At 38.0% G+C, this 27883-nt stretch overlaps 1 protein-coding gene across 1 annotated transcript; it reads left to right on the forward strand.

Annotated features, from left to right (window-relative positions):
* Positions 1 to 712: 712 nt before the first annotated feature.
* Positions 713 to 27529, forward strand: ipo7 (importin 7). Its single transcript, XM_081358849.1, has 25 exons — positions 713 to 967; positions 6876 to 6957; positions 10067 to 10220; positions 10307 to 10465; positions 11409 to 11565; positions 11664 to 11753; positions 15129 to 15223; positions 15411 to 15495; positions 15584 to 15718; positions 16414 to 16513; positions 16621 to 16697; positions 18117 to 18233; positions 19080 to 19169; positions 19274 to 19439; positions 19534 to 19694; positions 20434 to 20562; positions 21876 to 21942; positions 22023 to 22148; positions 22330 to 22427; positions 22699 to 22794; positions 24186 to 24406; positions 24487 to 24695; positions 25746 to 25952; positions 26145 to 26261; positions 26476 to 27529. The coding sequence occupies exons 1-25, from the start codon at positions 884 to 886 to the stop codon at positions 26571 to 26573; spliced, it is 3120 nt and encodes a 1039-aa protein (XP_081214975.1). The 5' UTR covers positions 713 to 883; the 3' UTR covers positions 26574 to 27529.
* Positions 27530 to 27883: the final 354 nt, after the last annotated feature.

Raw genomic sequence — 27883 nt, forward strand, 5'->3', positions numbered from 1 at the left:
AGAAAGGATGCACTAAAATTGAAAAGTGACAGTAAAGACATTTAACAATGTTGTATAAGGTTTCCACAAAAATATTAACCAGCGAACACTATTTTCAACATCCATAATAATAACAACAACCGTTATTAATACTTGAGCATCAATAATAATTGATCATGAGCAGTGAATCAGCATATCAGAATGATTTCTGGAGGATCATGTGACACTGAAGACTGGAGTAGACTAACTAATGATGACATTTTAACACTTTTGACCAAAGCTAATGTTACAGATGATGCCATATATGCCACCATGTTTTTGTTTTATTTCCCAGAACCTTACGAAAATTAACCATGGTTTTACTAAACAAACAACAACAAAACATGGTTATTGCAACACCTTTGCAACACTTACAATAGTTTAACCATGGTATTTGTAGTAAAACGGTGCTCATACAAATGCTAATCAACAAATCCGCCAAAAATACATGGTGTCTACACTTTTACTATAATAAAACCATGGTTAATTTTTGTAAGGGTTACTGTTATTGTAAGTTTTTAAAAAAGTACAAGACATTTCTTATACGGATAAGACGAAAACACAATGCATAACCGAAATGTTATTGTCTTCACGGTCACCATGGAAACATTTTGTTGTATTGTATTCAATAATCTGGAAGTCTTTTAAGTGAAAGGCAAACGACAAAAACTACAACTCCCTGCACGTCCTACTTGTAGAACGGAAATTCGCTGTGGAGAAATTGGCGCTGATCTATCCGGCCCATCTCGACTGCTCTTCCTTTCGCGCCGGTAGCAGAAGAATTGAGCGTCCATGTGCGCAGCGCCCGCCCGGGACTTCATAGATCACTGAGCCTTCCGAATCCGAGCCAGACCGACACCTTGTAATGGATCTCAACTCTTTGATCGAGGCCCTTCGGGGCACCATGGACGCAAATTTGCGTGAGGCCGCAGAGAGACAACTCAACGAGGTAAAGTGATCGAGTGATGATGATGATGGTGGTGCGCCTCGGGCCTTGCGCAGCAGGAATGCTGTAGCCGTTATTTAACTTGAACAAAATGTATTTTTTTAAACCAATTTAGTTGGCGTATAGCCCTTCAGTAATATGTAACATGAGTTTATAATATGTTAAAGGGTCGAAATCATATATTTTTAGCGTTCTGTATCACGCGCTAGCTGCTCGTGCCCGTGTACTACGTCACCGCGATAATGGCTCGCGGAAAAGTGATAGTGTTAAACAGACGATACGGCGCTTAAATGTAACGTGACTTTGAACAGTTGGTTGGAATTGATAAGGTTGTGTGCGTCTTTGTGTTTTGAGGTCATGTATTAAAGTGTGTGAGTATGTTGAGGCTGTTTATTTGGTGTGCGCGAATGTGCTAGCGCGTGAGATGCTAGGCGCTAGTCTCTCACGTGTCAACATGAGGCAGGAGGCTTGTTGTTATTTCGCGCTCTTCATAAAGCCCTTCACCAACTTAACTCTCACATTTTCCGTGGTCATATTTAAACTGACACGCGGACAGATTACGATGCTTTTTAATGTGTTAAATCGTTATTCTAGCACTGTTTGGGCCCTTTACTTTAGCAAACTGCGTCAGTATTTTAAAAGTACTGTGGTACCATGGTACAGTGATGTGTCAGATGCTGACATCATGATAATTAGATGAATATGCAACACTACAACAATGTCTCATTTGTTAACATGAGCAATATATTTCACACGGCTTTTATTGCTTTGTTAATGTTAGATAAAAATAGATCAGTAGTTAAAAAATACACTCGATCCTTCATGTTAGTTCACAGAGCATTTACTGTTGATTAGAACAATGTAGTAAAAGTTGAAAGTAGATTTAACTAAGAATAATGCATGTAGAAAGATTAATTATAAGTTCATGTTAACTAATCTAGTTAACTACTAATGCTAATGAATGAAACTATTGTAGAGTTACTGATTAGAAATACAGAATATGGATATACATGGTATTTACCATGGTACATATCCTTAAATCATAGCTTATTTTTAGGACAGTTATATTGACAATCATTATAGATGGTGTTGTCTGTTCTGGTTGCTTTTTTTAACATAGCCTATATGTAATTGTCACTTTAACTTATTATATTGTTGTTTACATGGCAATACCTTGGTTTGAGGGACATATCAATGGTAATACCATATGTTTTGTGCCATGGTACAACTAGTTTTCTTCATACATCATGGTAATGTCATGATATTGTCATATTTGTGTGACTCAAGCATAGTTTTACTTTCAATAACTAGTGTCGGTCTAATAGTATCAAAATATGTTGCTGGAGGCAATTGCCATGTACTATGAAGAAGATTTAAGTCTTGTCATGTGTTCTTGTTTAAAGTAATGTTTCTAATAACCGAGGTAGTGCTTTTGATTTCTGGCCTGTGTATTAGTTTGTCACCAGACATTTTTGGTAGATGTCTAGTCAGTTATAACAGATTTTTCACTTGCTTTGCTTCATATGTCAGGATCAAATAGCTATTAGGTGGTTAGTTAACTTTTATTGTGTGGTATCTAGGTGCTTGGGTTTGTTTAGTAGGACTGGGAGACCCGTGAGTCTCATTTAGCAGTAATCTCTGACTGTATACAGTAGTAGTTACTTGAGCAACACGAGTAAGACAATACCTGAGCGATCAGCCCATAGACCTGCCTGGAAGAGATTTTGAAGAAGTCTCAACCAGCTCAGGATGACTTAAAAGTATTTCAAATAGTACAGTATTAATATATATGAAAATCTAACTCTAATAATAATCCACTGCTAAAAATACCAAATTATTTTGAGTAGGCTTACGTACTGACCCTGAACCTACCCCTAAACCTTACCTTAAGGGGTCATGAACTGCATTTTGTAATGTTCTTGGCATGCACTACTGTTAGTAAGACTTTTACATCAAAAACTGTCATAATTTAGGAATAAAAGGCATTTTTCCTACCCTGATTTTAGCCTCTGATTTGAACGCGCTGTTTGAAGGGGTGTGTCTGCTTTGAGACTTCAGTGTAAACACCCACTGCTGTGATTGGCTATCTTTACGTATGAAATAGCGGAGTATTACATGTGGAACTCTCTCAAAAACTTTAAGCACATTTTTACTATTACAGAAGGGTTAACTTATCGTGAAAAGTGCTGATTATAGAATTACATTTTATCAAGGTTGCAGTGATCTCCTCACTCAGCTCGATTTCTGCTTTCATCATAACTAACAGTGCAACCACAATGTAAATAAAAGATTCGTTGATTATTACGAAAGTTATGGCGCAAGTTCAAAACTCAGTTACTGATAAACTCGAGCTGTTTGATTGACAGCTCCAGCGACTGACTGTAAAGGGAGCGTTCTTTGATCCCTTTCGTTATATAATTTTATCACTGTTTAAATAACAGAATATTTTGATCCTACTAAGAGAAACAATGTGAAGTTGACGCTTTAGTCACTGGTTTGATTTACTGACACATAGACAAAGAATATCTGACTGTATCTACATGAATCATTACATATCAGAAAACACTGATCACAGATCAGGCATTAGAATTAAGTCACTTGCATGTTGTGGCATTATTGTCGAGTCCGTATCGTAAAAGTCTGTTTGCAAAGCCTGCGCCGAAATTGCGACTGATTTACCAAAGAGTCCACAGTAAAATGTACCGCATACAAATAAATAATGCTCAACTGAGACGTTCACATTGTTGAAAATAACCACAGTCCTAGCATTAGGATCCTTTGGAAGTTAATGTTGTTTTTAGTCCATTGATCCTGTATTGCTCTTCTCATCATCTCACGAACACGCCAGTGGGCGGTGCCAAAGTTGCAATGATGAAGTAGGCGTTTATTTTTTTTCTGCAGAGGCTTTTGTTGCACTATTAGCTTATGTCGTAAATAGGCACGTTCCAGGATGAGTCGTTTTCTGGGCTTTGTTACAATAAAAGCTGTTTTTGGACTAACAAGGAAGTTTTCCGTTCTGAAACTCACAGGACATTCTTATAGTATGCTGACCTCTTATGTCAAAAGCTCAAGGAAAATTAGATTTCTCAGTTCGTGACCCCTGTAATTCATGTAGATACCTTATATTACCCAATATTGTAAGTACACACACTAAAATAAAGGTCAACCAATGTTTTTATCGAAGAACATGCAGTTATGGAATTCACAACAATTTTGTTTATTTTGGGTTACACTTTATTTTAAGGTGTCATTGTTAGTGTAATTATATATTTAAGTACTGAGTAATATTAAGCAACTACATGTACTTACTATAGGGTTAGATTAGGATTTAGTTGAGGGTTAATTTACTGTTATTACTATGGTAAGTACATGTAACACATGTAACAAGGACACTGTAAAAATAAGTGTTACTTTATTTTGTTTATACATTGTGTGTGTGATGAATTGATTTAGCCAGTCAGGCGTTTAGTTAGTTGGTTAGTTAGAAGTTACACTTTATTTTAAGGTGTCCTTGTTACAGTGTAGCCTAATTTTACATTTAAATTAGGGCTGCACAATATATCGAAATATCGCGATATGCACATCACAATGGCTTGCAATAACTGGGGTCATGAAGAAAAAACACTCGCTGCTCTTGGATGAATAATATGGAAGCTTGTTTCCGCCACAAAAAAAAAAAAAAGATAATTGCGACTTTTTATCTCACAATTGCGAGTTTACATCTCGCAATTCTGACTTTATTTCTCAGAATTGCGAGATATAAAGTCAGAATTGCGTGAAATAGTCGCAATTGCGTGTTTTAAAGTCAGAATTGCGAGATATAAAGTCAGAATTGCGTGCTATAAAGTCAGAATTCTGACTTTTTTTCTCGCAATTGCGACTTTATATCACGCAATTCTGACTTTATATCTCAGAATTCTGACTTTATATCATGCAATTGGGAGATATAAAGTCAGAATTGTGAGATATAAACTATTCTAAGGTAAAAAAAAAGTCCGTCTTTTTTCCCCCCTTAGAATTGGACTTTATATCTCACAATTCTGAGAAAAGATGTCAGAATTGTGAGATATAAACTCGCAATTATGTGTTATAAAGTCAGAATTGCGTGATATAAAGTCGCAATTGCGAGAAAAAAGTCAGAATTCTGAGAAATAAAGTCAGAATTGCGAGATGTAAACTCGCAATTGTGAGATAAAAAGTCGCAATTATCTTTTAAAATGTTTTATTCAGTGGCGGAAACAAGCTTCCATAGAATAACTTTTGTAGCTTTAATAAGAATCAGGATATATTTAATTCATACAGTGAAAACTAAGCCGTGTTTTTTTACATTTGATTATTCAGTTTGTGTTGTTAAATAAACCCTAATGTAGGATAACCTGAACCCCGTGGTTTACACTGATGTTAAAATAACACTTCTTATGCTACAGTAAAACTCTGAGAAGTTGTAGGGATGTTTTATTGTCTAAAAAAGATTGTGAAACACGCTTGTAGGTTATATAACTTGTAAATACATTTTAAATATAATTTAAGTTTATTTTACACACTTTAAACATCATCGTATCGAATATCTCATTATTTAATGAGTAATTGCATATCGCATTTTTCTTCAATATCGTGCAGCCTTACTTTAAATCATGAGAAATATTAATATCATGTACTTTCTATAGGGTTTGGATTTGGGTTACGCTTATTTTAAGGTGGCGTTATGCATAATTTACTGTCATGTAGTAACGTCACCTTAAAATAGTGTTACCATGACATAACGTGTAACAGGGACACTGTAAAATTAAGTTTTACCTTTTATTTAGTTAGTTTAGTTTTCTTCATCTGCATTTTTTTATTCTTTGTATGTTTTGTTTTTATTCAGCTATTATTGTCTACTTTGGCGTAACATCGCTTACCAGCCTCATTCCTTTTGGTCCTACAATACATTCTCAAAAGTCTTTCTAGATAACAAAACATTTTCCTTGGGCTTTTACATGAATTCTTTTGACAAAGTACATTTGATTACGGGAATAAAGGAATAGTTATCATGGTCGTTTGGGAATTATTGCGTATTAAGGATTGCTGCCTGCTGCGGTCTCCTGTGACAGTCGCTGTCTGAGCTGGCCCGGCTCCAGGCGGCCCATGTGGACGACAGGCTTGGATTCCTGTGCGCTGACGCTTTAGTGTTCGGGTGAGAACGCTGTCATGGCATTTCAGCCTGCATCCTTTTATTCTGAGCTTGTTACGATAGAATCACCCCAGGACACGTTAATCTCAGGACGCTGTGTTTTTGAAAGGAGGGAAAACTCTTTGAGATGACCATAAATGGTGGCGCTTCATAAATTGTAGTCAAGCTGGCTAGATGTCAGTGGTTCTCTCTCCACAGAAGTCTTAGCTGACTAGTGTGTTTTGTAGCTCTATGGTGTTCAGTGTGAGAGGCCAGAAGTGGATGTGGTGTTTGTTTGGAAATTAAGTTCTCTGAACTGCTGTTTCAGTTCATCAATGCAGCAATACAGGCCTGTGCAGTTATTATAAAGGTCTGATTCATGACGCAGCATAACTGCAACGTTGCGCGTTGGACCGATGGCATTTCTGTGGTGTGACCAAACCGCAGCTGTATTTGGAGAATAAAGAGATTTCGCACTTTCCATACTGAATATTTCCTTGAATAACAGCCATAAGTTAATAATAAAAGGGTCAGTTGGGAATTATCGTTAATTGTCATGCAATCTGAATCGCTTTTACACCTAAATGGTTATCATAAAATGACAAAAAGCAACACAAATTAAACTGAAACTGAAAATGAATAAAACCATAACGCGGATCTACACAGAACTGTAGCTTAAATCATCCAGATTCAGTCAGGTGTGTTATGGGAAGTGAAACTGTGCATTTATTACATGTTTGATTGTTTTCCTCTCCACAGGGCCACAGCCAGATGAACTTTGTGTCGACACTACTGCGGGTGACCATGTCGGACCAGTTGGATTTGCCTATAAGGCAAGCAGGTACGGTTACGACTCTCGTGACGTACATCCTCGACGCTAACCAGTGTTACTCCGAATGCTGCTGTCATGCTATTCTAGATGAGCTGCACACTCACACCTCCTCCTCCTCGCTGTCACTCCATGAGCGCCCCTGCTTCTGCTTTAGTATCAGATGTCATATGTTGACACAGAGCTGAGACATTCTGTCACTGTGTGTTTGAGTAACACCCGCACACACACACACACACACAGCCTGCATATGGTTTTCATCAAAGTCAGGGGGCATTTTTAATCTTAGAAATCCCTCTGTTGCTTCCTCTGTTGTAATAAACATTAAAAATAATTTTGTTACATTATCCTACTACTTTTCAGATGCTTTTGTGTGTGTGTGTATATATATATACACACACACACATATACACATATACACATATATATATATATATATATATATATATATATATATATATATATATATACATACATACATACATACATACATACATACATACATACACACATATATATATACATATATATATATATACATATATATATACATATATATACATACATATATATACATATACATATACATATATACATATACATATATATATATATATATATATATATATATATATATATATATATATATATATATATATATATATATATATACATACATACACTCACACTCATATATATATATATATATATATACATACACTCACACACATATATATATATATATACATACACTCACTCACACATACACACACACACACACACACACACACACACACACATATATATATATATATATATATATATATATATCTCACACATACATGCATATACACTATGTGGCTGTTGAATGCTTGATTCTGATTGGTTGACGAACGCTCTAAGGTATGCGATTATTGAAACGCATGGCTAAAGTAGTTCCAGGCAGGGCTTGACCGCATTAGTTTCATATCACCCCACAACGACACTGACCAAGCAAATATAGTACACAATAGGATAAAACCACAAATTATTTCCAAGTTTTTTGCCACAGTTACATTAGGCTTTTATTCAGGTTTTTTTTTAAAGCACGTCTCTTTCTCCCACTCAAACGCACACACGTACAGTACGGACACACACTCGCAGTGCTGCTCTGATTTTGTCAGTAAAATAGTTAAGCAACTTAAAAAGCTACATGGCGTTTCTCATTAGCTTGGTGTAGATAAACATAGTTTTGTTGGTGCTGGACTCTGACTGCATCAGAACTCGCGCTGAACAAAAACTCTGCAGTGTTAAGCATATTCTGACTAACTTAAACATACCTAACTAACTTAAAAATAAGTACCACCTGACACACTATTTGTCAGTTCAGTGATCACATGCCCAATTGCAGATCACAGCGTAGATTCGAGGCATGAGAAGAGTTGCTGATTCAGCAGCAGCGGGCAGGATTACTCTCTTCCGGCTTCATGAACCCGTCTGTTATCGCTCTGCTGTTTGATTGTCTCCGGTCTAACTCATCCTCACTGTCAGCTAATTCTGGTTACATATTCAGCACTCACGCTGGCATCTTTGTGTGCTTAAACCGTCCACGGACTGTATTGCACATATATGGTCTGGCTGGCCGTGAGTAGAGTTTTTTATTTTTTTTTTATACAACCAGAGGAGGTGGAGGCTGCTGATGCTGAAGAAAGGCCTCAATGAAAACCTTTTTATTTATTTTTTCAGTCTATTTTTTTTCCCCAAATTCTGTTTAAGAACATGAGCTGTGAAGCTGTGAATAGAATTAAAGCTGTTTCTGGCCAGGCCTCAAGTACACCTGCTGGGGTTTTTCAACAGATGCACAGCTGCACTGAGTTCCTGACATTGCTCAGGCTTTCTTGACATCAAGTGGGCATTCAAGCATGTTAACCTCAGCCTTTCTTTGTGTAAAACTGGGCTAGGCTTCAAGGCCAACAGGTTTTCAAATATGTTCAGAACGGCATGCTATCATGGCACTTATACTATATGTATTTTGCTGAAAGCATTAAGGTGTGAATCACATTTACTTTGTTCAGTGAATTTTCACGGGCGAAATCCAGTCATTTCAGTAGCAATCCACATGTTTGAGAGATTTTTGTGAGGGCAATGCATTTCCCCATTTTTTTGGGTTGTTAAAGCGAATTGCCACTGACCAACACAAAGAATTTGACAGCGACTTCTGTGTGAGTTGTGCTTCATACATTGGCAATATTTGGTGGGCAAAAAGGTCTATTGTCAATAAAGCAGCAGAGTTTCTCTAACATGATGTATTTTCCAAACAGAGCATAAGCGTTGGGACTGAAGTGGCCGCAGGAATTTACATTTGCCCCCCCCCCCCCTAAAAATTTAGGAACACATTAAAAAACTTTGCAAAGAAAATGGATTGAATAATGTCTTTTCCCTTGATTAAAAAGATACAAGGAGACATTTATAAGCTCATTTAAAATAAGGGAGATAAAATGTGCACTCTTAGGACCATCTACAACATATTACAACATAAACACTAAAAAGTAAACATTGTCATAATGCAACAGCAGATCATAAGCAATCGTGTGTGTGCAGTGTTCCCTGGTGGCGAACTGATCTACAGTGCTGCGCTTTGATTTGAATGTGCAAGCGCTCCTTTATTTAATAAAACCATAGCCTTTTGAAGTTTAATAGTCACCTTAGGCTGTATCGTGATTCAATCCCATATTTAAGACCTTTTAAAAGGATAATTAAGATATTTCTTTTTACACCATTTGATATTAAGACTTTAAGACAGTAAGGCTTGATTTCACAGACAGATCTTAGACTAAGCCAGGATTAGGGCTTTGTTCAATCAGGGCATTTAAAGTATATTTTATAAACTTGAGACAAAACAATGGCACCGACAAATTTTAAGATATGTCAGTGCAAGTTGCTTTCAGTTTAAACGGCTCAAACATGCATTTTAGTCTGGGACTAGCTTAAGCTTTGTCTGTGAGACCAGGGGTAAATTTTATAACTTGAGGACCTTTTTTTATTTGCACACAATCCTAAATGCATTTGACAAATGCGAGAAAAAAAAAAAAAAGTCTCAGATCTGGCCTTTCTGTCTCTGACCTCGTTCCTTGTCATTCAGGTGTGATCTACCTGAAGAACATGGTGACACAGTACTGGAGTGAAGGAGATAGTGCAAACACTGAAACGCCTACCAGTAACATCCCTGAAGAGGACAGGCAGTTCATTCGAGACAACATAGTGGAGGCCATCATCCAGTCCCCAGAGCGCATCAGGTAACACACAGCTACACGTACACGGGAGGGGGAGCGAGAGTCGGATCACTTTCTTTTCTAACCTTTTTTTTTTCTCACTTTCAAAGAGTGCAACTCACAACTTGCATTCACCACATGATCAAGCACGACTACCCCAGTAGATGGACGGCTATCGTGGATAAGATCGGCTTCTACCTGCAGTCTGACAACAGTGCATACTGGCTGGGCATCCTTCTGTGCCTCTACCAGCTGGTGAAGAATTACGAGTAAGCATAAACACGATATCTGAGAAACTGAAGGCACTGAATGTCTGATTTGATATTTCTTGTATGTGTTAGTGCATTCGGTTTCTGTTATATCTACATTGGTTGCTGTAGTCATCAACATGATGACTGTTCTACAAATCGGTACATTTAGCCCTCTTATGGCTCGCTGCATGACATCATTCAATGATCAACAAAATGCTGATGATTTATCAAAAGTGATGTCAAGTCTACAACACAAGAAAAGAGCATTTGCAATTTACAAATTATGAGATTGTCACATTGTGGTTTTCTGTTTTAACCAAAATATTGACACCTGAATAAGCTAATACTGCCAAAAAAAAAAAAATCTTCTAAATGGTTTTAGCCTAAACTGTTTTAACATTTTCCTGATAAAATAATTTAAGGCATTTACATGATACTTTACATACACTTTATTTTCTTCATTGTGCATGTAGCTAGTGCTGTCACAGTTATGAAATTTGGAAAAAAATAACTGTTCATGCGACATTGGTGATTTAATTGTTTTAGGGCTTTGCTGGACATTTGTGTGCTTTGTTCATTAGATAATTGTCACAAATAAGTGAATCCTTTGCAATGTACAATTAACACCTTTTTAAAAATTAATTTATTTTATTCTATAAATAACTGAAACTATCCCAACAAACATGTAGTTGTACTCATTTTTGTATTTAGTACTTATTGTAGCTGTAGTTAAATTGCATGACTGGATTTTTTTTTTAAGACAATATTCAGACAAACAAATCAGATTTCGAACCACATTTGATTTATTTGAGTGTGTGTATGTCTGTTTTTTTATTAGTTTAAACAACTAAACTATATTGGCTGGTATACCAAAAAAAATGGATTTGGGCAGTCAGTGTGAGCTAACGGCACTACCACCAGTTGTCCTGATGCAAGTCTGTATTTTTATTTTTTTTGTAAGGTATAAGAAGCCTGAGGAGCGCCAGCCGCTGGTCGCTGCCATGCAGATCTTCATGCCGATGCTGAAGGACCGGTTCATACAGTTGCTGCCGGACCCCTCCGGCGAGTCTGCGCTGGTTCAGAAGCAGATCTTTAAGATCCTTTATGCTCTCTTCCAGGTACTGCCATCATTTCTCTAATAAAGGAGATCACAGCTTATCCAGAATGAAGCTTTTTTTTGCTTGGGTCTCGCATTAATTGATTGGTGTTTTTACAGTACAACCTCCCTCTGGAGCTGATCAATCGCCAGATTCTGACTGAGTGGATGGAGATTCTGAAGACCGTCGTGGACAGAGATGTTCCTCCAGTAAGGATGTGCTTCATAATTTGTCATTTTTGCTAGTGCCGTAACGCAGTTTCGGTTTGTGTATATACACTCACCTAAAGGATTATTAGGAACACCTGTTCAATTTCTCATTAATGCAATTATCTAATCAACCAATCACATGGCAGTTGCTTCAATGCATTTAGGGGTGTGGTCCTGGTCAAGACAATCTCCTGAACTCCAAACTGAATGTCAGAATGGGAAAGAAAGGTGATTTAAGCAATTTTGAGCGTGGCATGGTTGTTGGTGCCAGACGGGCCGGTCTGAGTATTTCACAATCTGCTCAGTTACTGGTATTTTCACGCACAACCATTTCTAGGGTTTACAAAGAATGGTGTGAATAGGGAAAAACATCCAGTATGCGGCAGTCCTGTGGGCGAAAATGCCTTGTTGATGCTAGAGGTCAGAGGAGAATGGGCCGACTGAACTGATAGAGCTGATAGAAGAGCAACTTTAGAACAAATTAGGAAACTCCAAGGCACTCTCTTTAAGAAAAATTAAAAAGCCTTTGACTCCCTGACGAAGGCTTGTATGCCGAAACGCGTCCGAGTTTTTAAAGGTTTATGATGACCAAGCCATAATAAAGGCTTTTTAATTTTTCTTGAAGAGAGTGCCTTGGAGTTTCCTAATTTGTTCTATATTATTATGATTATCCCATCCAAAGAGCACCTCAAGCTAACATTTTGAGTCCTGGAAGCGCTCCTCTACAGACATTAGAAGAGCAACTTTGACTGAAATAACCACTCGTTACAACCGAGGTATGCAGCAAAGCATTTGTGAAGCCACAACACGCACAACCTTGAGGCGGATGGGCTACAACAGCAGAAGACCCCACTGGGTACCACTCATCTCCACTACAAATAGGAAAAAGAGGCTACAATTTGCACGAGCTCACCAAAATTGGACAGTTGAAGACTGGAAAAATGTTGCCTGGTCTGATGAGTCTCGATTTCTGTTGAGACATTCAGATGGTAGAGTCAGAATTTGGCGTAAACCGAATGAGAACATGGATCCATCATGCCTTGTTACTAGAGGTCGACCGATTCATCGGTTTTGCCGATTAATCGGCACCGATTGTTGATTGGTGGAACTATCGTTATCGGCAAAAATACATACCGATAGTTTTTCCTGGTTGCGTCCGTTGCTGGAGTGGCTGAGAAGCGCGCGCTGTCATTCATTACACAGTAAGAGAGAGCTGAGAAGGCTCTGCTGGCATCATGCAGTACAAGAGCGGCCTCTAGAGGTGTAATACAAACTATCACTGATGCCTGGTGTTGTTTATTTCGACACGTGCTGCTGCGTGCTGCACTGAGAGCACAAGCTGCGTGGAGAGCGCTCAGATGCGCGTTTAAACCACCGACAGCTAAAAGGTCTGTATACACAGTACATTTTGTCATATCATTATAAAGTGATTAATTTATTGACTAAATGCTGCATTAGTAGAGAAAGAACAGCACAACAGTATGTTCGTTTGCCTTCGAGGCTGAGAGGACGCTAACATTAGTAGTACCTCAAGCGGTTAAAACACTGACAAAAATAAACGTAAGTCCGACCCGAATGTTTAATGTCACAATTGTTACCATCTATTTGCTTTAGTTTATATCCAGCTGGTCACTTTTATGCATTAAATATGCAGAGAAGTTGCATATTTAAAGCTAGAGACGCAAGATAGCAAACTGATATGTTCATACAGCCAACAGAAACATATAAACAAATCAGAAAAGCATTAGATTTCGGTTATTTTTTCATCATCACTTTAATATGTATTTTTTTATTTTGATTAGATAATCATCAAGTGTTTATAAAATAGAAGCAAAAGTATGAGACTATACATGTAATATTTTTGTCATTTCAATTCTCTGGCGTTTTAGATATTTAAAGTTGGCCATCTTTAAGCATGACTGTTTGGGTTTAATATGAAATCATAACACTTACAATAAAATTACATATGTAACATTAACTAAGGTTAATAACTGCTGTATAAGGATTGTTCATTGTTTGTTTGTTAATTAAAATGTACTAATACATTTTTGAAATTAAGGTTTTTATTTGTTAACCATAGTTAGGCCTAATGCACTATCAAACTAACATGAATGATCAAGGTGCAATTTGTTTTTATCCAGTATCAATTTTAAAAACTATCGGTTGATTAATCGGTTATCGGCAAGTATGGCCCAACCTAGCTATCGTTATCGGTAAAATCCACTATCGGTCGACCTCTACTTGTTACCACTGTGCAGGCTGGTGGTGGTGGTGTAATGGTGTTGGGGATGTTTTCTTGGCACACTTTAGGCCCCTTAGTGCCAATTGGGCATCGTTTAAATGCCACGGCCTACCTGAGCATTGTTTCTGACCATGTCCATCCCTTTATGACCACCATGTACCCATCCTCTGATGGCTACTTCCAGCAGGATAATGCACCATGTCACAAAGCTCGAATCATTTCAAATTGGTTTCTTGAACATGACAATGAGTTCACTGTACTAAAATGGCCCCCACAGTCACCAGATCTCAACCCAATAGAGCATCTTTGGGATGTGGTGGAACGGGAGCTTCGTGCCCTGGATGTGCATCCCACAAATCTCCATCAACTGCAAGATGCTATCCTATCAATATGGGCCAACATTTCTAAAGAATGCTTTCAGCACCTTGTTGAATCAATGCCACGTAGAATTAAGGCAGTTCTGAAGGCGAAAGGGGGTCAAACACAGTATTAGTATGGTGTTCCTAATATTCCTTTAGGTGAGTGTATATGTGTGTGTGTAATGAATTGGAGTAGAAACGATTATTGTCATTAAAAAGTTTATATAAAAACTGCTTTATGTGCAGTTTATATAGAACACTGTTTTTGAGTGTTGATTATTAAATAAATTTGATTAGTTCACCTTAACATTCTGAAAGTGTCAGCCATTGGCTGTTAGTGGACGGTGTGCGTAGTGTCCGTCTACGTTTAGTGCCGTCTCCAGTCTGTGTCTTACAGGCTGTGGGACGGTTCTCACGCCACACTCACAGCCACAGAGCCACTGGAGATCATAGTACTGGCCCAGTGACGTCTAAATGACTCTACCACTGGCCAGCCTCCATATTCTCCTACAAAAGCCTATAAACTCTACCTAAAGATCTCAAATCGATGTTCTACACAATACTACAGTAGTCAACATTTGAAGTGGATCAAGAAAAGTTCATCAAAGTTGTCTTAAGACTAGAACGGGTATTGTTCAAAACTCATGTATAACTTTGATGAAAGGTTTTGATCCACTTCAAATGTTGACTATTCAATTTCACATACTTTTTAATAGTATGCAGAGTTCAGTTTTGATGCGTGATCTTCTAAAGCGCTTCTGTGTGGCTTCGCAGGAGACCCTTCAGGTGGATGAAGACGAGAGGCCCGAACAGCCCTGGTGGAAGTGCAAGAAGTGGGCGCTTCACATCCTCGCCCGGCTCTTCGAGAGGTACAGTAACGTAACATCACTTCCTCCCAAGAGCGCTACATATAAAGCTTTCGCAGATGACTCATGGTCCATTTGAATTTCAGCCCACGCTGAGCGGTTGGAAACACTCGATTAGTTATTTTCAGCGGAAGGTTTTGTGTGTTTGAAACCGTTACTGGATTTTCATGCATGTTTTTTTGCCCCAAAGGTATGGCAGCCCTGGCAACACAACCAAAGAGTACACAGAGTTTGCAGAGCTTTTCCTCAAGGGTTATGCCGTGGCTGCACAGCAGGTAAACAGGAGACCTCATTAGATCGCTCAATGCGTTGTTGACATGACGTGTGCTGATAACTGATGAACTTTGACTCTGTTTCTGATAGGTACTGTTGAAGGTGTTGTATCAGTATAAGGAAAAGCAATATGTGGCTCCTAGAGTTTTGCAGCAGACACTGAATTACATCAACCAGGGAATCGCACACGCCGTCACCTGGAAGAACCTAAAGCCGCACATTCAGGTTTGTACATGTGGTTGAGTGTTTGTTTGACTAAGGGTTTAAAAGTCTTATGCAATATTAGGCAAAATAGACCTAGGTTTGCACGATAATCGTTGTGAATATCAATATTTATATATTTTCTTAAATGTCCTAAAAGTTAATCGTTCACAATAAGATCAATAACATACATTTATGAATTAAATATGGCTAATTTACATTTCATGCTGACCAAAAAGCCAGTGTTGCCAAAGGAAGTGAAATGCAGTAAAAAATATAGTTTTAAAATGTTACGCTTTCTTTCTTTTTTTTCAATCAAAAATATTTGATTTCTTTTTGTAACTGAGCAATATAGCAATTCATTAACTGCCATGTTTAGCAAAGTTTTTAAGACATATGAAAGCAAAACACCACAGTGAACTTCTGAGGGATGAATCGGTATTTTGGATTGATTCATTGGAAAATTATTTGCAGAAATGATTGAGAGTGAGATTTCTCATAATTCTGTCACAAGTTAACTAGCCATATTAAAGATGCTAACTAAATCATTGTGACTTCATTATTTAATATCTCCTTTTTTACTGTTTTGCTAGTAATGAGCCATGAGTGACTGTGTTGCAGTGATTTTTACTGCAAGCATGTTCTTACCTAAAAACCTCATTAACCACTGCCTCATGTCGTACACCTTATCAAAGTTCTTGTTGTGTGTGTGGTTTCAGGGAATCATTCAGGATGTGGTGTTCCCCCTCATGTGTTACACAGACAGTGATGAAGAGCTCTGGCAGGAAGACCCGTACGAGTACATCCGCATGAAATTTGGTTAGAGCAACACCATATTTATCTGAACCACCAAAAGATTCTTGCACAGTAGAAAACCAAAACCAGATCGTTCTGCTCATGCTTTCTCTCTCTCTGCTTCCTCTTAGATGTCTTTGAAGACTTCATCTCCCCAACTACTGCAGCTCAGACGCTTCTCTTCACCGCTTGCAACAAAAGGAAGGAGGTGGGTGTTTGGAAGCGCCATCTGGCATGATGAGGCCGATGACGTGATTGTGTTTGGCTGAATTCTGTGTATATCTTACTGCCAACACTCATGTATCCAATCAGCGCCCTGCTGCTCCAACAGAACTTTAGATGCTTCTGACGCCGGGTGGAAAATCTCAAAGAGCTGTCTCTCTTATTCAAAGGAAGCGCTTTCCTTTCTTTGTAATGTGATTGTTTTAATACGGCTGCAATCAGCAAGGTTCAAGCTCAATCGTCTGTGGACGATAGTTATACAGTGGCTCTATTGACAGATTATTATAAATACTGTATTACAAGAGACAAAGAATATTGTCCCTTAATTGTCTCTAATTGGGCAGCAATACATCAGTCATGCCTGGCAACTTGACAAATGTTTTCAGTAAGATGGGCTTTTTTCAAAAATATTGTATTAGAATATTTGGGCTTAAATATTCAAGTATTAGTTTATTTAAATGATGTTTAACTAGAAAGATGTTTTTTATTCAAGTTTTTGTCACTATTTCTGAATAAGCTTACGATTAGGCAATATACACAAGCTTATGTTATATCTTAAGGTTTTCTTTTAGTTAAAAACATTAAACATTATGCAAACAAAAAAATATAAAAAACAAAAGCATTCAAGCTCAAGCAGCGCAAAGAGGAAAAAACGCTAATAAAGCAGCCTGCGCCAATTATCGTACATAACGTACATATACACTCATATATGGTTATTGTGTTTATGTTGTGTGCAAGCAGCCTAAAGGCCCGTTCACACCAAGCACGGTAACTATAAAGATAACGATAAAGATAACTATATATGCCTCCACACCAACGACCGATAACGGTCTTTTTATTCTAAGCACGCACGCGCCCGGATGATCCAGATCCATTTTAAATGCGCGAGACCTTTAAATTAGAATGGATTCTGATTGGCTGTCAGTGTTTTATCGTTCGACAGCTGGAAAAAAAAATCGTTCTGAAAGTGATCCCAACGATATCGTTCCTCATATCTTTATCGTTATAGTTGTGGTGTTTAACTCTGTTATTCTTTAATATGGAGAACGATTTTTAGAATTAGATCTTTATAGTTATCTTTATAGTTATCGTCCTTGGTGTGAACGGGCCTTAAGAGTTTGAGTTCAGCCTGTGTTCTGAAAGTGTCAGCCATTGGCTGTTAGTGGACGGTGTGCGTAGTGTCCGTCTACGTTTAGTGCCGTCTCCGGTCTGTGTCTTACAGGCTGTGGGACGGCTCTCACGCCACACTCACAGCCACAGAGCCACTGGAGATCATAGTACTGGCCCAGTGACGTCTAAACGACTCTACCACTGGCCAGCCTCCATATTCTCCTACAAAACCTACACATGACATGAATCGTGAAACGTTTTAAAAACATATGTTAACCTTCTCAATGTATAACAGGTGCTGCAGAAGTCCATGGGCTTCTGTTATCAGATCCTCACTGAACCCGCCTCTGACCCCAGGAAAAAAGACGGAGCTCTTCATATGATCGGCTCGCTGGCTGAGATTCTTCTCAAGGTGATTTTGCATTACAGTTCAGGGTGCAACGCTAAGGATTTTTTTATTATTATTCTCCTGGTTGGGCCAGTGGTTCAATTGTCATGCCCTGCCAACATTTTCTCTGGCCCCTCCCCCCAAAAATTCAATAGATTATTTTCATTATTTCTGACCTTGTATTCTAATAAGCTTTTGACGCAAACATTTTAGATACCAGTGAAATTTCTAAATTCTCGTTTCCAATTTCAAAACCACAGTAAAATATACAGGCCTAACTAATATGAAGTTCAAACAATATTAAAGAGGAGTGCACAGTCAGTTTTAAAAGAACAAACAAGTAGAATAGAACAAAGATACAGTGCTTTAATTTGTTCGTGTGGGTCTAACAGTTGTCAGGTGCAGTAACTGAATACTCAAATATACACTGGCCAACGCTGTATAGTCTTCACTGTATAAATTAAATATGGATTAATCTCTGTTAAAGCTACAAAAGTTATTCAGTTTAGAGCAGTGAGCGATTTTTCTGTCTTTTTGTTGTTTGATTAACATTGGCACAAACAGCAGCAGGTTTTTGCTGTCATTTTAAGGCCGAATGCACAGATCCAATATACTGTTACACGTTTTCTTTCTCAGCTGTTTACCTTCACACAAGACATAACCAACTGTGTTTATTAGGATACGTATGAGTATTTTGACACACAGATGCTAAAAATAACTCGATTTGTTGTTCGCGATGGTTAATAATCGCTTGAATGTTTTAAATTTGAAAGATTTAAAAACGCATGCAAATCCTTTTCAATCCAGCCTAGAATAACCAAGTCAGCTTCTTGGGTAGTTGTACTGATGATTTTTATTTTTTTCAATCAGAGGAAGATCTACAAAGACCAGATGGAGTTCATGTTGCAGAATCATGTCTTTCCTCTGTTCCGCAGTGAGCTGGGTTACATGAGAGCCAGGGTGAGAGATGTGCTCATTGCAGTCTTGCGCTATTAGAATTAATTCAATCTTGAGTGGTGCAAACTCTGTCGACTTGTCTTACTTCATGGTAATTCTGCCTCTAGGCCTGCTGGGTGCTTCATTACTTCTGCGAGGTCAAGTTCAAGAGTGACCAGAACTTGCAGACAGCCCTCGAGCTCACCCGCCTGTGTCTGATCAACGACAACGAGATGCCTGTGAAAGTGGAGGCGGCCATCGCCCTCCAGGTCCTCATCAGCAATCAGGAGAAAGGTGAAGATTTCACTCGCTTATCTCCTTTTTCTGTGTCCTCCCTCCATCTTGCATTTATTTGAGATGGCTTTAATTGTTTGTTTTTTCCCATCAGCCAAAGATTACATCACCCCGCACATTCGGCCCGTGATGCAGGCACTCCTCCAAATCGTGCGCGAGACCGAGAACGACGATCTTACCAACGTCATCCAGAAGATGATCTGCGAGTACAGTGAGGAGGTCACCCCGATCGCTGTAGAGATGACCCAGCATTTGGTAAGAACTGTTTTATGAGTCCATGCAAGTCTTACCTTTAGTTTTATCAAATTTAAGGCCATTAAAAGTCTTAAGTACAGGAGTCAACATTTGAAGTGGATCGAAAAAGTTAATCAAAGTTGTCCTAAGACGAGAATGGGTATTGTTCAAAATTCATGTATAACTTTGATGATCCCACAAATGTTGACTACTGTATATTAAATGGTATAAGAAAGTATTAGTTATAACTTCAAGAGGTATTAAATTTGAGGACTGAAAATCAGGAATTGTGTTATGGCTTAATGTGGTTATTAAATTTCAAAAGGTGATTTGTTTAATGAAACATGAACGCTGCATGTTTGAAAGTAAAAACACATTGCTGTTGCGCGTTCTACATGCTCGTGTTATATGAATGTATATCTGAAGGAAACTGACTGTCTTGGATCTCCATATAATGGCTAATAAAGTAGTTTTTAATTGCAGCGCTGCTTTGTTTAACTGATATAAACTGATATATTTCTGCTGTTCCATAAGCGTCATCTACTGTCAGACTGAATTTGCATTTTTATTATCTGGCGTTTTTGTTTAGACCAATGTGGAGATAAACCCATATTTTTACACTGCTTGCACAGTGTTGTAAATGTTAACCGGTGGATCGATAAGCTAATGTGTATAAAAACATATACATGTACATACACACTCAAACAATTTGCGAAAATCTTCTCGGAGTAAACATTTGTGCTTGATTCCTCTCTCTCAGGCCATGACCTTTAACCAAGTGATTCAGACGGGGCCTGATGAGGAAGGAGGTGATGATAAAGCAGTGACCGCCATGGGCATCCTCAACACCATTGACACACTGCTGAGTGTAGTGGAGGACCATAAAGAGGTGAGAAAATAGAAACATGGGCGGCAGAAGTTCCTCCCGTCTCTCTGGCCTGTAGAATTATTTCTAGCCGCCCACAAACTCCAAGGCAGAACTGTCTTTAAATAGCCTTGAGGAAATGTATCTGCATTTTATATTTATATAGCAAATGCTTTCACTGTGTACAATTTCATGCTAATCCCTTTAATATGAATATGAACTTGAACTGAATGCATGTTTAAAAATGTATGAATGTCATTTATTTATGGGAGATGAACCATGTGGAAATTAGGGAGAGATGGCACAATTACACTTCCTTGTACAGCTTTAGATCTACAGTACTGTTGAGAATCTGTGTTTTACTAGTACGTTATATTTTAAATGCTTTTTTTAAAAGTATTTAAACATTTTCACGTTAATTTGGAGATTGAGTGTGAAAATATAAGACATATCTCCAAATTCTTGAGGAAATATTTGTTTATAAATATTAATGGTTGGTGTGATTAGTCGTGAATTAAAGTAATCTGTGTGGATTAAATTTGTAATCGTTCAACTTCAAAGTTGCTTAAATATTAAGGTGGATCATGACTTCTGTCTGACATATGGTTTTATTAAACCATTTCTACAGGTATTTACAGGTATGTTGAGTCTTTCCCCGCCAGCGTTTTTTTTTTAATGTTGCCAGTCACCGCCAGCCTTTTTGAGCATTTTCACAATTTCATGGCCTCCAGAATAAGATGAACATGCAATGTCAAAAGTACAGAGCCTCTGCTTTAAGAAAAAAAACTAAAAAAAAAACTGTGAAAACACAGATATTCCATCAATGGCGGGGAAAGGGTTAATATGCCATTGTGCTACGATTTTTTTTTTTGACTGGACACTTGATGCACGCACTATTTAATTATTACTAGGGCTGTCAAACGATTAATCGCAATTAATCGCATCCAAAATAAAAGTTTGTTTTTACATAATGTGTGTGTGTGTGTGTGTACGGTGTATAATTATTTTCTATATATAAATACACACACATGCATGTATATATTTAAGAAATATTTGCATGTATATACCGTGTATATATATTTATATTATATATAATTTATATTATATATAAATATTTTATATATAAATAACACATGTTCTTAAATGTATATATGCATGTGTGTATTTATATATAGAAAATAATTGTACTCCGTACACAGACATAAATTATGTAAACACAAACTTTTATTTTGGATGCGATTAATCGCGATTAATCGTTTGACAGCCCTAATTATTACACAAATATCTGAGCAGAGACGCCACTGTTTGTTAACACACTGCTGATTGGCTGATTTCAGATTACCCAGCAGTTAGAGGGCATCTGTCTGCAGGTGATCGGCACAGTCCTGCAGCAGCACGTCCTGGGTGAGTTTCACACACTAGTGGGAAAGCCTGTTTTGCGTGCCTTTGGTTGTGTGTTGATTGTTTCTGGTTAATGTTCCCAGAGTTCTACGAGGAGATCCTGTCCCTGGCCCACAGCCTGACGTGTCAGCAGGTTTCTCCTCAGATGTGGCAGCTCCTCCCTCTGGTCTATGAGGTCTTCCAACAAGACGGATTTGACTATTTCACAGGTAATCTAGCGTTTACTTTGCATGTTCACTCGATGAACTTCCTCCTTAAACTGTAAACAGAACGTCAGGGAGATTACACAGATTTCTGTTGGTTGAGAAATGTGTGACGATTGTTTAATACTTTAACTCATAGATATTGAAAATTCAAGGGAAATGCTTCATGTACCTTTTTTTGTTTCAGATATGATGCCACTTCTCCATAACTACATCACAGTTGACACAGACACGCTCCTGTCTGACACCAAATACCTTGAAGTAATCTACAGTATGTGCAAAAAGGTACAGCAGTCCCTCTACTTTAGTACAAACCAAAACTAAAGTCAGTTGCAAATTTGTTTTAACACAGTATGTGCAAATAAAGCACTGATCAATATAAGGTAACTATACCGAACATGGATTAGGGTTAGCATCAGGGTGTTAGCATTATAGGAAGAACATGCATGTAAAGCAGGACTAAAATAAAGTGCAACTGAAAAGTCCTTGATTTTAAGAAAGTGCGTCAGATTGACTTTGTTTTAATTAAACTGTGTGTGTGTGCGTGCCCAATAAGATTTTGTCTGGAGACCCAGGGGAGGACCCAGAATGCCATGCGGCCAAGCTCTTGGAGGTCATCATTCTACAGTGCAAAGGTCGTGGTATTGACCAGGTGTGTTTCTTGATCTTTATGTCCACCTTAGATTTGTCTTTCTAGCAATGATGAATGAAAACCAGTGATGCAGAGAATCTTTTTTTTTTTTTTGCTAAAATTGCTAACAAACTTAGTTCCAACTTAGTAATTGCTTCCAACAATAAGTGATTATAAATAATACTAATTATAATACAAATAAAATCTATGTAACATTGTCACTGAACTGTTACCCATTTCTTATGCTCTTAATTTTATAAGAAAAATATATTGACCATGATGCCTACTGTATCATATTTGATATGCAAATTTCTAAGGCCTTCTAAATGATCAACATGATCAGTTTTGCTGGCAAACCGGTTGCACACAATCTACCGCATGCTTTGTCGTCTGATTGATAGTTTGTACTTTTAGCAAGTAAAATGCATTTTAGTTTCATTGTTAAAACATGGTTTGTGTCTTTTTGTGAAACCATTACTGATTTTTATACAGTGAATATAAGAATAATTTATATTTGAGTACTATTTCAAAATGTCCACTTACTAGACTAAAGCAACTAGCTTATCCATAACAACATTTTTTTTTTTTAAATCTAATGTGAGTCAAAAATTATCCATCATGCTTTTGATGAGAGTTGATTTGTTCATTTCTCAATTATCATTGAATTGCGTTGCATTGTTTTAAAACTACAAAGCTTGATCATAAAACGAAGTGCTTAAATATCTTACGAAGTCATTATTGGGAGATATAGATAGTGACAACTGATATTTATATGCATTTTTATGTACGAATCTGCTATACTGTTGTATAAAATGTATAAATCTTACAAGCGATCAGAATTTCATCTTACTTTTTGGCCATGTAAATATCTGCAATTCCATCGCATTGCATATATCTACTCCGTTTGGACCTCAAGTCTCCTACAGGTGAAACTCGAAAAATTAGAATATAGTGCAAAAGTTAATTTATTTCAGTAATTCAACTTAAAAGATGAAACTAATATATTTATATAGACTCATTACATATAAAGTGAGATATTTCAAGCCTTTATTTTTTACAATTGATTATTATGGTTTACAGCCAATTTGGGGTTTTCATAAACTGTAAGCCATAATCATCAAAATTATAACAAAGGCTTGAAATATCTCACTTTGCATGAAATGAGTCTATATAATATATTAGTTTCACCTTTTAAGTTGAATTACTGAAACAAACTTTTGCACAATATTCTAATTTTTTGAGTTTCCCCTGTATATCTTACTACTTGAGCATAAAGGCCTGATGTATCAAACACTTTTTAAATATTTTGTTTAAACTTTCAACTGTTCCGTTTCAAAAGATTAGATTTTTCTGACCTTTGATTCGTATGTCAGGCTTTCCAGAGTTAATGAGCTCGGTGTCCATTCCTGCAGGTGGTCCCTTTGTTTGTAACGACCGCTTTGGAGCGTCTGACACGTGAAGTGAAGACCAGTGAGTTGAGGACCATGTGTCTGCAGGTGGCCATCGCTGCGCTCTATTACAGTCCGTCTCTTCTCCTCAACACACTGGAGAACCTGCGCTTCCCCAACAACACCGAGCCCATCACCAACCACTTCATCTCCCAGTGGCTCAAAGACATCGACTGCTTCCTCGGGTACGCGCTTCATACCATCACATCAACCGTGACAAGCGTTTCTCAGGGCTAGAGTAACATGCCATCGCTGTTGTTTGCAGGCTCCACGATCGGAAGATGTGTGTGTTAGGACTGTGCGCGCTCATGGATCTGGACCAGAGGCCACAGGCTGTTAACCAGGTCGCAGGTCAGCTCCTTCCCGCAGCCATCCTCCTGTTTAACGGCTTGAAGAGGGCCTACGCCTGCAGGGCCGAGCACGAAAATGACGAGGACGACGATGAAGAGGGCGGAGAGGAGGAAGATGAGACTGGTAAATGAGCTTTTGCCAAGGCTTCTAAAAGTTCTAAAAGTTTTACGTATTAGTTGCAATAAAATGTAGTTATACATTAGTCTGGCTAACGTCAGACGAAGTCGGAAACACGTGTTAATTTTCTCGTATTTGAGGCGTGGTTTACGAATGCCCAGATAAGAGCCGTTTATTGGGCGCTATGAATGTCTATCAAATGCGCCTGTATGTAGCTCATAGCCAATCGCTTCAATTATACCAGATGACATATGTAGAGTGACAGAAATTCGACGAGGAAAAAGACGATGGGTCAAAGATTTATTTGTACACCATGGCGTTTAGCGAATATTACCGTTTGTGCAAGATAAACATGAGGGTAGAAGGTAACGTCGAGTCTGATGCCATGTTGGATCCATAGATATAAACAAACTGCTTCAGTGTCGTCATCGTCTTGCTGCTCCCTCCCCGTTCTGTGATTGGTTCCCTTTTTCAGGGGAAAATTTGGTCCATGGTGTCCAGACTGCCTAGCAGCGTGAATAAAATCGAAAAAATAACTTTAGACTTTAGTTGTATTTGACATTCAGCATTCAGTGCAATTTGATTCAATGTTGATTCAGTTCAATAACAGTGTTTGTTGCAAAATTTGTAAGTTATTAAACCATTTTGATTCAGCTGTAAAGTAGCTCTACAAAGACAAGTGTCATTATTCAGCTAAAGTCAGTTCGTTTTGTTCTTATCTGATAGTGTCAGTGCAGTCAAATCAGTAATATTTCTGAATAATAATTGTCTATAAAGTTTAAGTATTCATATAATATGCTACATTGTCACATGACCTCATAATAAATATTTATTTATATATTTTTTAAATCCAATTTGGAGTAAAATGTCATAATTGATAATTGTTGGCTGTCCGATCAAATGAGTCAAGCTTCTATTACATCCAGATAGTTTGTCACACTGGAAATGGAATATCAAGTTGAGAAAATTTCCCTCTTTTATTTATTTTTTTCTCTCAATGTAATGAACTCTAATGTATTGTTGTTCTGACATGTGACTCGTTGTGTACTTGTGCAGCGGAGTTGGGCAGTGATGAAGATGACATAGATGAAGAAGGACAGGAATACCTTGAAATGCTAGCTAAACAAGCAGGAGAGGACGGTGACGATGAAGACTGGGAGGAAGACGACGCAGAGGAGACCGCTCTTGAAGGTTACACGACCTCGGTGGATGATGAAGACAACCTTGTCGATGAATACCAGATCTTCAAAGCCATAATACAGAGTACGAGTTTCACTTGTAGTGTGTATGAACAAACTACAGTAGTCGGCATTTGAAGTGGATCAAAACCTTTCATCAAAGTTGTACATGAGTTTTGAACAAACCCTGTTCTTGTCTTTTTTTTTTTTTTATCCACTTAAAAAGTTGGCTTCTGTACTTTTAAAGAGCGTTTACTCAGACTGCTCTCTCCCTCAGATGTCCAGGGCCGTGACCCCGCATGGTACCAGGCGCTCACACAGTGTCTCGATGAGGAACAGAGAAAACATCTTCAGGATATTGCAACACTTGCAGATCAGCGGCGAGCAGCACATGGTGAGGCAAAAAGCTGTTTTGAGTAATGGATTGCGCAGCAGTTTTTGTTCCCCTATTGACATAACCAAATAACCAAAAACACCAAATTTACATTTTAGCTGTTTTCTGCCAAATATTGGACCCAAAACATGTTTGAAAAGCTCAAGTATACTGCCAAAATGTTACCCATTTGCTCAGCTCGCTGATTTCCCTCCTGTTTTGCTTTTGTTTCTAGAATCAAAGATGATCGAGAAGCACGGAGGATACAAGTTCACAGTTCCTGTGGTGCCATCCAATTTCAACTTTGGTGGCAGCGCCCCTGGGATGAATTGAGTCCTCTCTTTCCCCTTCCCCTTTCTAACTGTGACTGAATGTAGTGAAATGAAAACACTTGTGTTGCTCCCTGAAGTAGTGGTTCCAGAACTGGTTCTTCTTCTCTCACTCTTCAATCTGACTATCAAATTTAAACAGCACCAGAAGATGTGGGAAAGCAACCAAATGCAGCCAATGCCCGGGAAAACAAACCAAGAACTTGAACGCTAAGCAAGTGGGGGGGAAAATAAAGCTCTGAACAATGTTGTCTTATGGAATCCAAAAATTAGGAGAGATCCCATAACGGCAGCTCCCACACACACATACTACGGGGGGCTAAAGAATTGAAATTGAGGCGTAACGTCAAATTCATTGTCACTGTACGGGCCAAAGGGCCTTTTCAAGATTATACCTCTGGCAGTTAGTGTGTCAAAGTTTTCTTCATCAAAAAACAAAACAAAAAAAAATCTCATATTGTACATAACTAGCCAAGGCACTTGATTTTTAAGTTGCCTGGTCAAACAACCAGAGGCATTTGTAAGGTGTCAATGTGTATTCAAATGTAGCATATTGGATACTTGTCATAGCACTATGTGATGCCTGATCTCTGTAAATTAATGACTAGCACTTTCATATTGTTCAGGTCTCTTAGCCTTCTGTATCAGACTGCAAATTTTTTAACTCAGTTGAAAACTATTTAAGAATTGGAACATTGTTACCTGGACGGTGACTTCTCCTACAATGGTTGGTGTTCAGAGGGCTTCAATAATAGTGTGTGGCAATCATTTGCTGCTTGTAATGATGTTTTAGGCTCCAAACAGAAAATGCACTTGGTGTTCTGGATAATGATATTGTTACAAGCACTGTCATTTAAGTAATTGGAGCATGAATTGAGGAGGTCTCAAGCATTTGGTTGATGTATGGATGAACCATCAAGTATACACAACATTAAAAAAAAAAAGCTTTAAATTTGAGAATCGGTTCGTTTCTCCAGTAATTTCTTGTTGGTTGTTTCTCTTCACTTCCAGGGTGATTGGCTGACTAGTAATTCTGTAGTCTTGCAATATTATTGGGTCTCATCTGGGTAAAAACTGAAGCAAGTAGAGACTATATCTGTGTGCCATGCACAATGTGAGGTTGAGTACACAAGTTTTTTGTTTGTTTTTCTCCGTAATGCAATAAAGTCCACAAGTCCCTAAAGCATGGTCTTGGTAATACCACCAAGAGATCCTAATAAAAAACAATTTCAGGTTGTTTGACTTTGTCACAATCTGAGCCAACGGTTTTCAAACTTACTGGACATTATGACCTGATTGGGGATTCCCAGATGA

Source organism: Scardinius erythrophthalmus, assembly GCF_964197995.2.
Source record: "Scardinius erythrophthalmus genome assembly, chromosome: 2".
In the NCBI taxonomy this organism is placed as follows: domain Eukaryota; kingdom Metazoa; phylum Chordata; class Actinopteri; order Cypriniformes; family Leuciscidae; genus Scardinius; species Scardinius erythrophthalmus.

Excerpts from the sequence above, each read along its gene's own strand:
- ipo7 (XM_081358849.1), top strand. The coding sequence starts at position 884 with ATGGATCTCAACTCTTTGATCGAGGCCCTTCGGGGCACCATGGACGCA. Across the intron at positions 6,958-10,066 it reads TTTGCCTATAAGGCAAGCAG|GTGTGATCTACCTGAAGAAC; the intron begins GTACGGTTACGA and ends CTTGTCATTCAG. Across the intron at positions 10,221-10,306 it reads CAGTCCCCAGAGCGCATCAG|AGTGCAACTCACAACTTGCA; the intron begins GTAACACACAGC and ends TCACTTTCAAAG.